Raw genomic sequence first — 12,692 nt, 5'->3', positions numbered from 1 at the left:
TCCTTCCCTCCCTCCCAGCAAGCCATACAGACACTCCAGAGCAGGAGTGCTTGGGCAGTCATTGAATGACTAGAACCTACCAAGACCCTCTACATGGGCTAGCTGTAGTCACCTGGTTTAGAGCCAGGTTTGTCCCTGGGCCTTACTCTGCAGGAGCTGGACTGGACCTCCTGGGGGGGCAGTGCAAATGTAAGCAAAGGGCTGAGAGAGGTTTATGTGTTGGCAGAATCTGGCTTTGCAGCCCTTGAGCATCTAATCCTCCTTTGCCTCAGTCACACACATACACACACACACACACACCCCACCGTGAAGGGCTTAGCATGAATGCTGCATCATGGAAGTCTAGCTCTAGGCCTCAGACTTCCAATGCAGTCAAGGATAACCTTGAACTCCTGACCTTCCTATCTCCATCCCTCAAGTGTGGAGGTTACAGGCATAAGCTGTCCAGGTCTGTAATTCAAGGGGTCAAACCCAGGGCTTTCTGAGTGCAAATGAAGCATGCTCCCAGTGGAACCTCACCTCCCAGCCCCTGTGTTGGTGTCTGCACCTCTCCTGGAATGCCTGAGGGAAAGTACCTCCACAAATATGGAGAAATATTAATGACCGAGCAATGCAAAACTGCTTCCAGTCCATTTCCAGACCCAACTGTTCCATTTGGAGGCATCATTTTGCTAATATTTTCCTTTTGATTTTTCTCTTTTTAAAATAATCTTTTGATTTATTTTCCACCTATGAGTATTTTACCTGCATGTATACATGTGCACTATATACACGCCTGGTACCTGGGGGAGTGCGTTGGATTCCCTGATACTGGAGTTACAGACGGCTGTGAGCCACCATGTCGGGGCCAGGAACCAAACCCAGGTCCTCTGCCAGAACAGCAAATGCTCTCCACTGCTGAGTCACGTCTCCTCCTCCTTTCCCTTGTTTTTAACTTAACATACAGTCAAACTGGCCCCTTTGTCAGTGCGTATATAGATTTGTGTGCCATCATGCCCTAAAAGCCTTTCTGCTGCTGTTGCTTTTTTTCTAATTGTACAAATAATTTAAGAAGAATGGTCTCGCCTTTTGCCGCCTTTTGCCGTTGCTGCTGCTGCTGGCAATGCAGAGCTCATGGGCTGTGTCAGAGTCTGAAGCAAACAGTGGGAAGCCCCCTTTCCACCCAGGGCTGGACACTACTAATGTCAGCATTGCCACCTTTTTCTGCAATTCTTCATCTATATTATGGGGTTTTCTATTCTTCTTCTTTTCAGCTTCATATGTGCAGGGACATTTCTTTGTCCATTGTCTGTGGTTTGACTGTTTTCAATTACCAGTAGGTTCTGATGTTTTCCTATAGATATGTGTTGACATTTAAATCTAAGCGCTGGGTATTGTGTTATAATTTGGACATGCCATAAATTTTAAACAAATCCCCTGGTGATAGACATTTGTCCTCAATTCTTCACTGTTCCAACAGCACAGGAAACATTTCTAGACGTTACGTTAGAGGACGCGTCTAAATACTTAGGATTAATTGACAAAGTGAAGTTGCTTGCCACGGATGGACCGGTTGTTCTGGAACTTATCTAGAAACATCCAGGAATGTTTTACTGTACCTTTGTGTATGTGGCAGAGTCAGACCCCTGGCCACCTTGGTGCTATGTTTGTGATTTGAACCAACATGGTCTCTCATGCATCCTGGTCCATCATGGTAGGTGTATGCAGCATGATCTTACCAGAGGAAGTAGGACTAGAGATAGGCTCTGGGGTTTTAAAAGCCACTGGTCATTCCCAGTTTGCTCATTGATTTCTGCTGTGCTTTGAGAGCTGAGCTCTTTTCTCTCTCAGCGCCTCACCTTGATGATGGTGATGGTGATGATGATGATGGTGGTGATGGTGATGATGATGATGATGATATACTCTTCCCCTCTGCAACCATAAGCTCAAACAAACCTTTCCTTCTATAAGTTGTCTTAGTCATAATGTCTTATTACACTAAGACATGGTTTGAATCTGAAATGTCCCTCACAATCTCATGTTTTGAATGCTCATTCCCCAACTGATAGCAGTGTTTGGAGGAAGCTGTGGATCCGTTAGGAGGCTGGGGTCTAGCAGTTAGAAACAAGCTACTGAAGGTGAGCCTTTGAAAGTTACCACCAGGCCCTTCATTCCGGCCTTCCTCTTTGCATCCTGGTCCATCATGATGCGAGCAGCCACCTTCCCACATTCCCACTGCCATTGGTAAGGCTGATCTGCCAGGCCTTCCCTTCTACAGGGGGCCAGATTTCCTGAGAACCATGAACCAAAAGAAACCTTCCCTCCCGTGGGTTGTTTTCTGTCACAGATTGAGGTCAGTGCAGCAGAAGGAACGGAGACAGGCAGACACTTCCGCCCTTTGGTATCCCTACTAAATTCAATAATGGGCAGCTTGCTTATAGCTTTCCTTGCACTGAAGACACTGAACATCCTTTCATGAGGTAACCTGCTGTGCTAGCCAGCTTTCCATCACTGAAAAGATTCCTAATAAAAGCCAGGTTAGAGAGAAGGAGGCTGACAGTTTCAGTTGTGGTAGACCAAGGTTGCTTGGCCCTGTTGCTGGCTGTGTCAGAGCAGAACATCATGGCAGGGTGCCCGTGGAGGAGGAGGCTGAGGTAGCCAGAGAAAGAGGGGGCTATACCCTTTAAGGGTGTGTCTCCAGTGACCTGACTCCTTCCAGCATAGCCCATCTCCAGGGGTTTCTTTATCTCTCGACAACACCATCACCTGGGCACTTGAGGTTTTGGGGGGCATTTAAGAGTCAAACCAGTGAGTGCTCCAGCCTTTCAAGTTTCTTCCATGAGAACAGCCTAATCATACCCTTTGCCCACTTCCCACTGGGCTGTCTTCTCACCCAGAGCTCTGTGGTCGTGGGTATTAATCTTCATCTGCTCATGTGTTCCCTCTACGTCTCTGATGTAGCCTTAGTCTTTAGCTTGCTTCTGGATGCTTCTCCTTGTAAAAGCCATGTTGTAATATATCCTGAGTAATTGCTATGAATCGGGTGTTAATTCCAGACACTTTTCATATATTACTTCACTTCATCTGTACGACATACCCTGTCAGGTTGATATCATTATTTCCCTCATATAAAAAGGGAGGCGGGCACCAGCAGGCCAAGGAACTTGCCAGAGGTGTCACATGGCCGAACCAGTGCAGTCAGGATGAAAATTAACCCACACAGTGCTGGAAACCACCCCAGAATCTGACACCAGTGTCCTGTCTTTGATATAATGTTGGCTTTTCATTTCCTTCTGGTCCTTAAAGGTTTGTTGTGCCAGGGGAAGGAACTTTACTTTAAGCATTGTGGTGGTGTTGTTTTGTTTGTATTTATTTTTGTTTTTAGTATTCTTGATATTTTCTTACATAACTAAAATCACCTTTTTGTTCATGCTTTTGGTGGCTGCCTGATGTCCCATCCTATGATGGCCCTGTGAATTGCTTAACCAGTGACAGGATGTTGAGACTTTGAATTGTTTACTGAATTTCCCATTATAAACAGCCCTGCCAAGAACACTTTCATGCATAAATATTTATCCACATGTCAGATTACTTCCTGAGGATTGAAACCTGCAAATAAAAATCTAAAAGCTTGTTATCAGCATTTTACAATAACAATAAAAGATGGGCGGGGGGAGGTCTTCGGAATGAAGGGCTGTGATAAATAGAAGCGTCCATCGGGGTGTGGCTCAGTCTCAAGGGGTCAGTGAGTCAGTGACCCTTGATGGCACCCACACCTCAGAGACGCTCCCAGCATTAGCAGGAAACCCACTGAACTGAGCTACCAGGGAGTTTTATAGATGAATTTGGCCTGGAAAATCCTGCTTTCAGAGTCCAGGAAAGCCCATGACTAGTCTATAATACAATTGCCAGTAGAGGTGAATGTAGTATAATCTAGAGGGGTTTGGAGGCTTTGGGGTGACAGGAGGCCAACACCCCTGGAGCCAGAGGGGAATGGGACAGAGGTGTTTGTATGAGACCTCTGCGGACACAGAGTTAGCAGCCAGCACTCTTACATGGATGATAAAAACTCAACAAGGAAGTTTGGCTATAAAACTTAATGGCCTGACATAGCACAGTGAGGACACTAATGCAGCAGTCCAGAGCTCTACTCCCCGCATCTAACACTCCTCCTGACTACTCTATAGCTCGCACACCTGGGGGACCCCAGAAGGCAAGGCCTTGGAGTAACACAGACACTATATATTGTCACAGCTCCCCCAAATGGATGCTGTTTAGGAAGACGTTGTTATTGAGCCAGACCTTTCCCTTTGTCTGGGCCTACCAGGGCCCCTTACCATAAACTCTGTCTGCAGACATTTATCACCTTCACTTGGCATCTCGTTCAGAGAGCAGAAGGAAAGATGCGGAAATGGAAAGCCTTAGTGGTTTCTGGTGAGCCCTGTCGTAGGGACCAGAAATGCTAGACCAGCATCCAGAGGCTGGAGATCTGTGAAGACATTGTCGAGACTGGGAAGGGGCAGCAGAGGTGCGCTCTGGTAGTAAGGAAGGCATATGTGTAAGCAATAAGCAGCTTGACCACCCACTTTGCCAAGAAGAGGTATTTCTCACTTTAGCAATGATTTGTACCCCTGACCATAAAACATTTCATCTACTTAAGTGTTAGTTTTCTGTCACTGTACCAAAATACACGGGGCCGTCAACTTCAAAATTGAGAAGGGGCAGTTTAGAAGTTTCTGTTCATCATTGATTCATTGGCCCCGTTTCTTTTAAGCCTGAAGTTCTCATCCCATAGGTCATGCATGTCCCTTTGGGGGGTCCCATATCAGATGTCCTGCATATCAGATTTTATATTATGATTCCTAACAGTAGCAAAATTACAGTTATGAGGCAGCAATGAAATAACTTTATGGTTGGATTCAGCGCAACGTGAGGAACTGTATTAAAAGGTCACAGCATTAGGAAGACTGAGAGCCACTGTTCTAGGCTATAGTGAGGCAGAACATGATGGTTGGAGAGTAGGGTGGATGAGGCTGCTTTTCTCATGGTTGGCTAGGAAGCAAAGAGGAGGAGGAATGGGCCTCAGTCCACTGTCACCTTTAAGGGCACATCCCAGAGATATTATAACTTGGTTCACTGGGCCCCACACCTTAAAGGCTTCACCGCTTTGTAAAAGTGCCATGAACTGAGTCCTAAACTTATAACATGTAGGCCTTTGGGGAACCTTATCCTAGCTATAGCACTTTCGTACACAGGTATCAACCTGAACAGTGTGGTCCTGAGGTTTTATTCAAAAAAACATATGGAGCTAGACATCAGAGTTAACCTGACGGACAGCTAGTTCATACAAGCCCCAGCATGTATGACCTTACCTTCCCGCTGAGGAGACAGGACACAGATAAACAGATTGTTCAGGGTCCATTGAATAAAATTAGGGGAAACTGGCTATTAGAAGAGAAAAAGTGGGGCGAAGCCTTATTGGGTTGGGGGTCAGAGGGAGTAAGATTGGAATTTGATCAGACACATAAGATGGAGTTATATATATAAATCAGGGTGGGATGTGTGTGTGTTGGGTGGGGGTGGGGGGCATTGTTAGTATTTGAGGTGGAGCAGGAACACATTCAAGGGTCCTAAGGTAGAAGTAAGCTTGATGCAATAGGAGAGAGACTGCATTATCAAAGATGAGAGCAAGTGACCTGACCTGAGGCTGGAGGCCAGGGGGAAGCACAGGGGCACGGGGCTTATACTTATGATAAGGAGCTTAGATTTTAATCTACCACCTGTGACAGAAAGCCCTTGGGAAGTTTGAAGCAAGGGAATAGGAGAAGATTTATGCGGTGAAGAGACCCTAGCTGCTGCTCATAAATATCAGGAGATATAGGACAGGCAACCTAAAATTAAATGCCGTGGAAATATCTGAATAAGAAGTATTTTACGACTGGGAGCAAAACAGCTCGATCTATGGAGGGGACGTGAGCTGGAAAGACTCAAAGTGGGACCCAAACCAGGTGGGACCACAGGACGGTCTGGGGGGATGCTGCTCACAGTGCGGGCCTTATCCATCAGGGCGGGGTTGTGATGAAGAGGGGCAGGTGTTGGTGATCCTGGGGGGCCTCCTCATTTCCTCTCCTAGAGCTATGGGGTGCTGATCTCTGTTGTGTGTCTCGGGCTGCTGCTGGGATAGCTTTTAATAGTTGTATATGGAAAACAGACTCTGTACTCTGCCCTGGGAGGCAAGGCTGGAAGTACAGCAGAGCAGAAGAATCTAGAGGCTTTCAGCTGTCTTCATGCCGGGCACAGATGCTATGGGTCATGGGCTGATCACAGCTCATCTTTCCAGTGAGCCAGTTCTGGGTCCCTGAGTCTGCCTCTGGCCCTCTATTGATTCAAGCTGGCAGGTGGTATAGAGTACATTTTCCACCCCAGCAGGGCAGTGACATCAAAGGACAGAAACCTGATAAAGGTTTGTAGGTAGTACAAGGTGAAGTCCCTCATCCTCAAGGATCCGGCCGCACTGACTGAGACAGTTAGAAAGAAATGCTAATTTCCCATTAGTAGGTGTTTCCATTTTCTATCCGCTGACCTCAATAGCAATCCCACTGTCTGGGCCCTGCCAGCAGCACCGCCCACATGTCACATTCAGGGGACGGAGTGTTGGGGAACCTCCTGAGCCAGCTGGTTTCTGGAAGTACAGGTTCAGAGTTCTCCACCAGTCATCCCCCTGCCTTCTCTCTAGACCTGGCTGGATTATTCCAGCCCCCAACAGCAGGAATGCCTCTGGACTTAACTCTCTTCTTGTACAGGGTGAAGTCTATTCTCTGCCTACTGAGAGGTGGTCAGCCTGGGGCAGGAGAATGGGGCAGTCACTGAACAGAGCATAAGAAGCATCGGGCTGGAGGTAGCCCTGTGAGGTCCCTGTAAGCACTGTAGAACGCCTCCATTTTGATCATGAGCACTATATCTCAGCTGGCTCATGTCAGGTCCCCATGCAACTAGACTCCCTTTCAGAGCATCTCACAGCTGTTGAGCCTCCGCACCACACAGCCTCTTTAACATCCAAAGCCAGAAACCACTCTTTGAATGCAAGTAAGAGTTTTCTGACCCCTAACGTTACCCATACAAAGTGCCTGGATTTTTTTTTTTGTCTTTATTTTTGCATTTATATTTGTGTGTGTTCATGTATATACCTACATGTGTGTACTATAGCATACATATACTATATGGACAGCTTATAGAAGTGTCTCCTCCTACCATGTGGGGCCTAGAGATTCAACTGAGGTCATGAAGCTTGGCAGCGAGTGCCTTTCCCTGCTGGGCCATCCCCCTGGCCCCTGTTTGCTTTCTGCTGTATAAGAAGAATCAGTTCCTCACGACATCTGGATGCACTTGTACACTTGTCAGGAAAGAGCAGGCTTTATCCCAAGGGAATGACATTGGTTTGGACATAAGTAGGTCCGTGCCCGTGCCTCACACCAACTCCCGTGGGAATGCGGAACTTACCTCTTTCCATATTTTTGCTTCTGTGGATTCTTCTTCCCACCCTGCAGCCTGGAAAAGATGATGCGTGACTGCAACACAGTACCAGGAAGTGCATGGGTGTTGCGGTACACTTCTGACTGTGTCTGTCTGTCTGTCTGTCTGTCTGTCTGTCTCAGGCAGCCATCCACCATCCTGGTGCTTCAGTTTCTCACCTGTAGAATAGTGACCCTGTCAGGTTCTACCTCGTAGGACTCATGTAAGGACATACAGCGGCACTTTCCAGGGCCCAGCATCCCAAGCCTGGAAATGTGCTATATGCATTGTTTATATACTTATTCACTTACATGCCTTGGCCTCCATGACCTCAGTCCACCCCCATGGACTAAGCAGAAGACTTCTTTGACCTGGCAGTCATCATCAGTACCATCTCTCAGTACCCAGACTGGAGTGAGGCCAGTCAGTCTCAGGGAGGCAGCCCAGTGGTACCAGGGTCTCCGTGCCATGAGAATACCTTTCCCTGCACTCTCTCCACAGGGTGTGGACACTGTAAGAAAATGAAGCCAGAGTTTGAGAGCGCGGCTGAAGTCCTCCACGGAGATGCTGAGGTAAGCTTCCTTTTCGGATTTCTCGCCGTTCCCACCTAAGGTCCACTAGCTCTTAGAGTCACTGTGGTTTTCCATAAGCCCCAAAGTGGCTCTCCCTGTCCCTGGAGGTGTGCAGTAGCCCCTAGTAATAACTACATCATCTTCATGGTCAGACATGGACAGGAATAGGGCAGAGAGCCTATGGGACCATGTGCCTGTAGCTAACTGGGGGAACCTCTGCCTAGTCCTCTCTTTTCTCTGGGCCCCTGACTCTTGGGAGCAGGCCCTCTTCTGCCAAGCATGGTTGGTGAGGCAGATTCAGTAAGAAGTGAGGGATATGCCAGGGTTTGATTGCTCCCCGTGAGACCTGGGGGAGGGTGGGGCCGGCACCCCAGCTCCTCTCTCCGGCAGCATCACTTCTGAGGCTGTAATGCATGGTTGGCCTTTCCCCCATCCCAGAGCTCTGGTGTACTTGCAGCTGTCGATGCCACCGTCAACGAGGCCCTGGCCGGAAGATTTCACATCTCAGCGTTTCCTACCCTGAAGTATTTTAAGAATGGCGAGCAGCAAGCGGTGCCTGCGCTCAGAACAAAGAAGAAGTTTATTGAGTGGATGCAAAAGTAAGTTCTTGTTTTGTCCGTTTTGGCTTTGATGGTGTCATAACTAGTAGCCGCCAGCCCCTGGATTTGGCCTTGAAGGAAGAGATGGGAACTTTATGGGCCCCTGTCCTTGAACTGGGACTCCCCCAGTCTAATAAGGTCACAATCCTGTGCAGCTCTGAAGGCAACTGTCACCATTCTAGGTGGTCCCGTTAGCTTCAGTGAATGTGACCCAGGTTTAGTGGTGGCTGGCTCCTCAAACCTAGACATGTGTCCGGTACACATCAGGTGTGGCGAGTGGCTTCCATGTGAGTGGCACATTAAAATGAACAGATTCTCAGACTGTGATTCCTGAAGTTTGGACTCAGAGGATGTGAATGGGCCTCCCAGCATGGTGGTTAGAGAAACCCCTGCATATGGAATAGGGACACAGATAGTATGAGGCCCAGGCGGTGCCTCTTGCAAGAGAAAAGAAGGCAGCAAGGAGGGGTGTGGTCGTGGTCTAGTTCTGAAAGGTTCAGAGCGTTCAGTTTCCCAGGCTTTCTGGTTTCTAAAGCATGTGGCTATCCTGTAGTTCTGCTGTCCCTGTCTTGCTTTTAGGAAGTCAATAAACTCGGAGCCCGCACATAGTAGGTTAGGTTCTTACCCTTGTTGTATCCCAGACCCTGTTTTTCCGTGCCTCTTTTCATCCACAAATTCTACAGTGGACAGAGTTTTCATTCTTGTTCCACTGAGAAGATACTTAAGTTCAGAAAGGCTAGGGTCACCACCCAGGGACAAGAAGGTAGCTCTTTGGGGGCATTTAAAAGAGAGCCTTCTGGTGTCAGGAAAGTCAATGATTCTGGGATATAGGTGGCGGGGTCTCATCCAGAAGGGGAGCAAGTAGACGGTACCAGGCAAGGCACACAGTGTTTACCACTGGGTGACAGGTAGCCAAGCCCCACGTAGCTAATATGTGCCTGCCAGTGTAAGCCAGCAAAACAGTATTCGGGGACTGGGGAGGAAAGTTGGTGCTGGCAAACATGTAGCTAGAGGACATGCTAGTCTAAGAAGAGGGAAGGATTGGTCTTGGTCACCAGCACAGAGGTACTACAACAAGCTTGGAGAATCTGGGGGAGAGAGGGAGGAAGATAACATATTCCACATCATCTCAGTGGGTTTGAGGTAACAGTGGGGCCTCTGGCTGGAAACAGGCTTGGTTGAAAGGACAAGTTCCTGGTATCCACAGTCATGGAAGCCACTGAGGATCCCAAGACTCACATAAGGTCTCATAAGAGGCGGAGGCTTAGGATAGAACTGGAGGAAGAGGAGGCTGTGGGAGACATGGGACATTAGAGGACATGAAAAAGGTCACAAGTCAGAGGGGCCCCATGCCCACCCTGAGCCAGGTCCTAGGTTAGCAGTTCAGGGATGTGGCAGATGTGGAGGGATGGGGAGTCTGTGGCAGCTTCCTTACAGCCTTCCTTGCCAAGAGACGCAGGGTTTCAATGAGAGGAAGCAAGGATGGACCTTCTGAAGACCTGGGAGCTGGGTGTGTTGACATTTGCTTGTGATTCTACCACTCATAGGGTAAAACCTGAAGATTATAAGTTCTAGGCCAGCCTAGGCTACCTCTCCAAAATAAATAAGACTCTGAGTTAGTTACTGCTCGAGGGAGTATTGTAACAAATTCTTGAGATAATCAATCGACTTACAAAAAGAAAGCTTTGTTTGGTTCCAGTTTGGGAAGTGTTGTTGTTTGGGTACCTGGCAGTGATCTAAGACACACCTCCCACCACACCCTACCTTGGTTTCCTCTACCTCCTGACACTGCCAGTTCTGGAAACACATAGGCTTTTGGCGACATCCAGATCCGAACTACCTTTAGATGGGGCAGCTTCACCCTTGGGTGGGGCAAAATGGGATGGGGGACCAGTGGGCAAGCAGAAACCAGAAAAGAATGAACACTTATCCAGTGCCTGCTGTTTATTGGCCCACCCAGCTTCTCTAGGATGGGCCGGGCAGGAGCCTCACACACACACACATCCTGTGCACTAACTCACCATCCTTGGTACCAATGTCTCACGTAACAGAAAAGCAAATGGAGACTCAGAGGAGGGGTTCAGCCCCTTTCCCTAAAGTCACACATCTTGCAAGAAATCTGCACCAGAGCCCTGACCCCACTAACTTCTTGGCTGGAACTCTCTCTCAAAACAAAAGCTTCAAAGAAGATAATGGAAGGTCATTCCGGGCTACTAGGAGGCTGGCAGAAAAGGCAGCCAGGGAGTCAGGTGGAGGAGGTTCTGTGCCTTGGCAAGGGATGGTGATACCCACAGCAGAGGCGTGCCTGTGTTCACAGGTCTCCCACCTCTTCATGGATTGGTGCAGATTTGTTGGTGTTTAAGCGAAGGTTTTAAAATGAAATCCCAGAAGAAATGCAAAGTTGTTTGTTTGTTCGTTTGTGTTCCTCAGTGGCTGGGGGTGGGTGGGGTTTGCACCTGTCTGTCAGCAGTTCTTCATGGTTGCTTCCCCCTCCCCCACCCACCTCTGCAGCCCTGAGGCTCCCCCACCTCCAGAGCCCACGTGGGAAGAACAGCAGACAACCGTACTCCATCTGGTGGGGGATAACTTCCGGGATACCCTGAAGAAGAAGAAACACACCTTGGTCATGTTCTATGCCCCTTGTGAGTAGCTTGTGTTTTGTGAGGAGGCGGGTGAGAGGGCTTGGGCTCTACCCCAGATACCAGGACAGCTATTGGTCAACTCTAAAGCCATGAATACCTGAAGCAGGACTCCCAAACTTCTCCCAAGGCTGAGAGGACCGGAAAAATCATTGCTTCCTCCCGTCAGCCCCCATCAGGTTCCTGCCCGCATAGAGGATGTCCTTCTCTTACCAGACTTACAGGCTGTTTGTGGTAGGAACTAGTCTCCCAGTTCTCCCAAGGTTTCTGGGTTGTTCCAAGCTGCCTGTATGTCCCCTGCTTATCCCAAGACACACATGCAAGCACGCACGCAATTTCTTCTACTCTCCTCCTCTTCTTCCTCCTGATGCTTCGTTCACCTTCAAGGCCTTAGAACCTGACCTTTCCTAGAGGCTTTGATCTATCTGAGTTTGACACTGTGACCTGGGAAAGACACATTCACCTGCAAGCTCCGTGATTCTCTGTTTTAATCAGCGTCCAAGCTGAGGAAGTGACAGGTCTGCTGCTGGTGGGGCCTGTGACCTCGAGGGTTTTTTTTTGTGCATTCCTGTTGTGAAGTTGTTAATTGACACTTAGAAGGAAGGCATCTTAGAATTTCCCACTCTTCCTTTGCCCTTCCCTCTCTCCCCCAGGTTACAGCTCAGCTTAATGGAGTGAGGATAATAAAAGTCTCTGTCTACAGAGAAGCCAGGCACTCTGTCTAGTCATAAACCCACTCGCTTGTAGCCGGCCCTCCTGTTAGATCCGCTCCTGCCCCCACTGTTCAGTGTCAGTAGCAGAGCAGCAGCTCTTAATGTCGCATCGCTGTCTGAGAGGCCCTAGTTGATCATGGCTTAAGACCCCCATCCCTCAGGCACACCTTGGCAGCCCCCCTTCTCTTCAGCCTTGGCCTCTTCCCAGAATGGGGCTTGTTTTCAAAGGCCCTTACAGAGTTACTCTGAGACCCTGTCTGCCCTCAGAGTATGTCTGGAAGCCTGAATGAAGTTTGTAAAATTAAAGTTTTCCTTCAGAGCAAAAGAGGGTGGAAGGCCGAGGCCCAGGATTTTTGTAGCCCACTCCAGGCCTTGTGGCAAGTTAGTGGCCAGCCCTTTCTGCAGCCTGGACAACTCTCTACTGTAACAAGCACAACTGAAGACTGATTCTGTGAGTGGCCAGTAGGCTATACAGTTCAGTGATTAGCCACCAAGTAAACATCACAAAGAATGGACAGGAGCCATATCCCTGCTAGGTCTCGAGCTCCCAGGCTCCTCTGACAGCACTCTTCCACAGCTGGGTCGTGGTCACAACAGTGCGTGGAATGATTCAGCTACTGGCTAAGGGCCCAGTCTTTACAGTTGTCTTCAAATCTTACCCCAGTGCCCCCGGGAGCT

General features: G+C 48.6%; 1 protein-coding gene across 3 annotated transcripts in view; it reads left to right on the top strand.

The window, feature by feature from the left end:
* The window catches only part of Pdia5 (protein disulfide isomerase family A member 5), an 85,703-nt gene that overhangs the window by 64,046 nt on the left and 8,965 nt on the right, over positions 1–12,692 (top strand). For all 3 annotated transcript variants that reach the window (XM_021185452.3, XM_085832288.1, XM_029470301.2), the window contains 3 exons: positions 7,993–8,063; positions 8,502–8,662; positions 11,174–11,304. In XM_021185452.3, coding sequence (XP_021041111.1) covers positions 7,993–8,063; positions 8,502–8,662; positions 11,174–11,304 — 363 coding nt within the window. The remainder of the gene's footprint in view (positions 1–7,992; positions 8,064–8,501; positions 8,663–11,173; positions 11,305–12,692) is intronic.

This window comes from Mus caroli, unplaced genomic scaffold (assembly GCF_978045245.1).
Source record: "Mus caroli unplaced genomic scaffold, Mus_caroli_1 scaffold_17, whole genome shotgun sequence".
Taxonomy (NCBI): domain Eukaryota; kingdom Metazoa; phylum Chordata; class Mammalia; order Rodentia; family Muridae; genus Mus; species Mus caroli.
The sequence above is the reverse complement of the archived record's forward strand: the minus strand, read 5'-3'. Positions and strand labels throughout refer to the sequence as shown.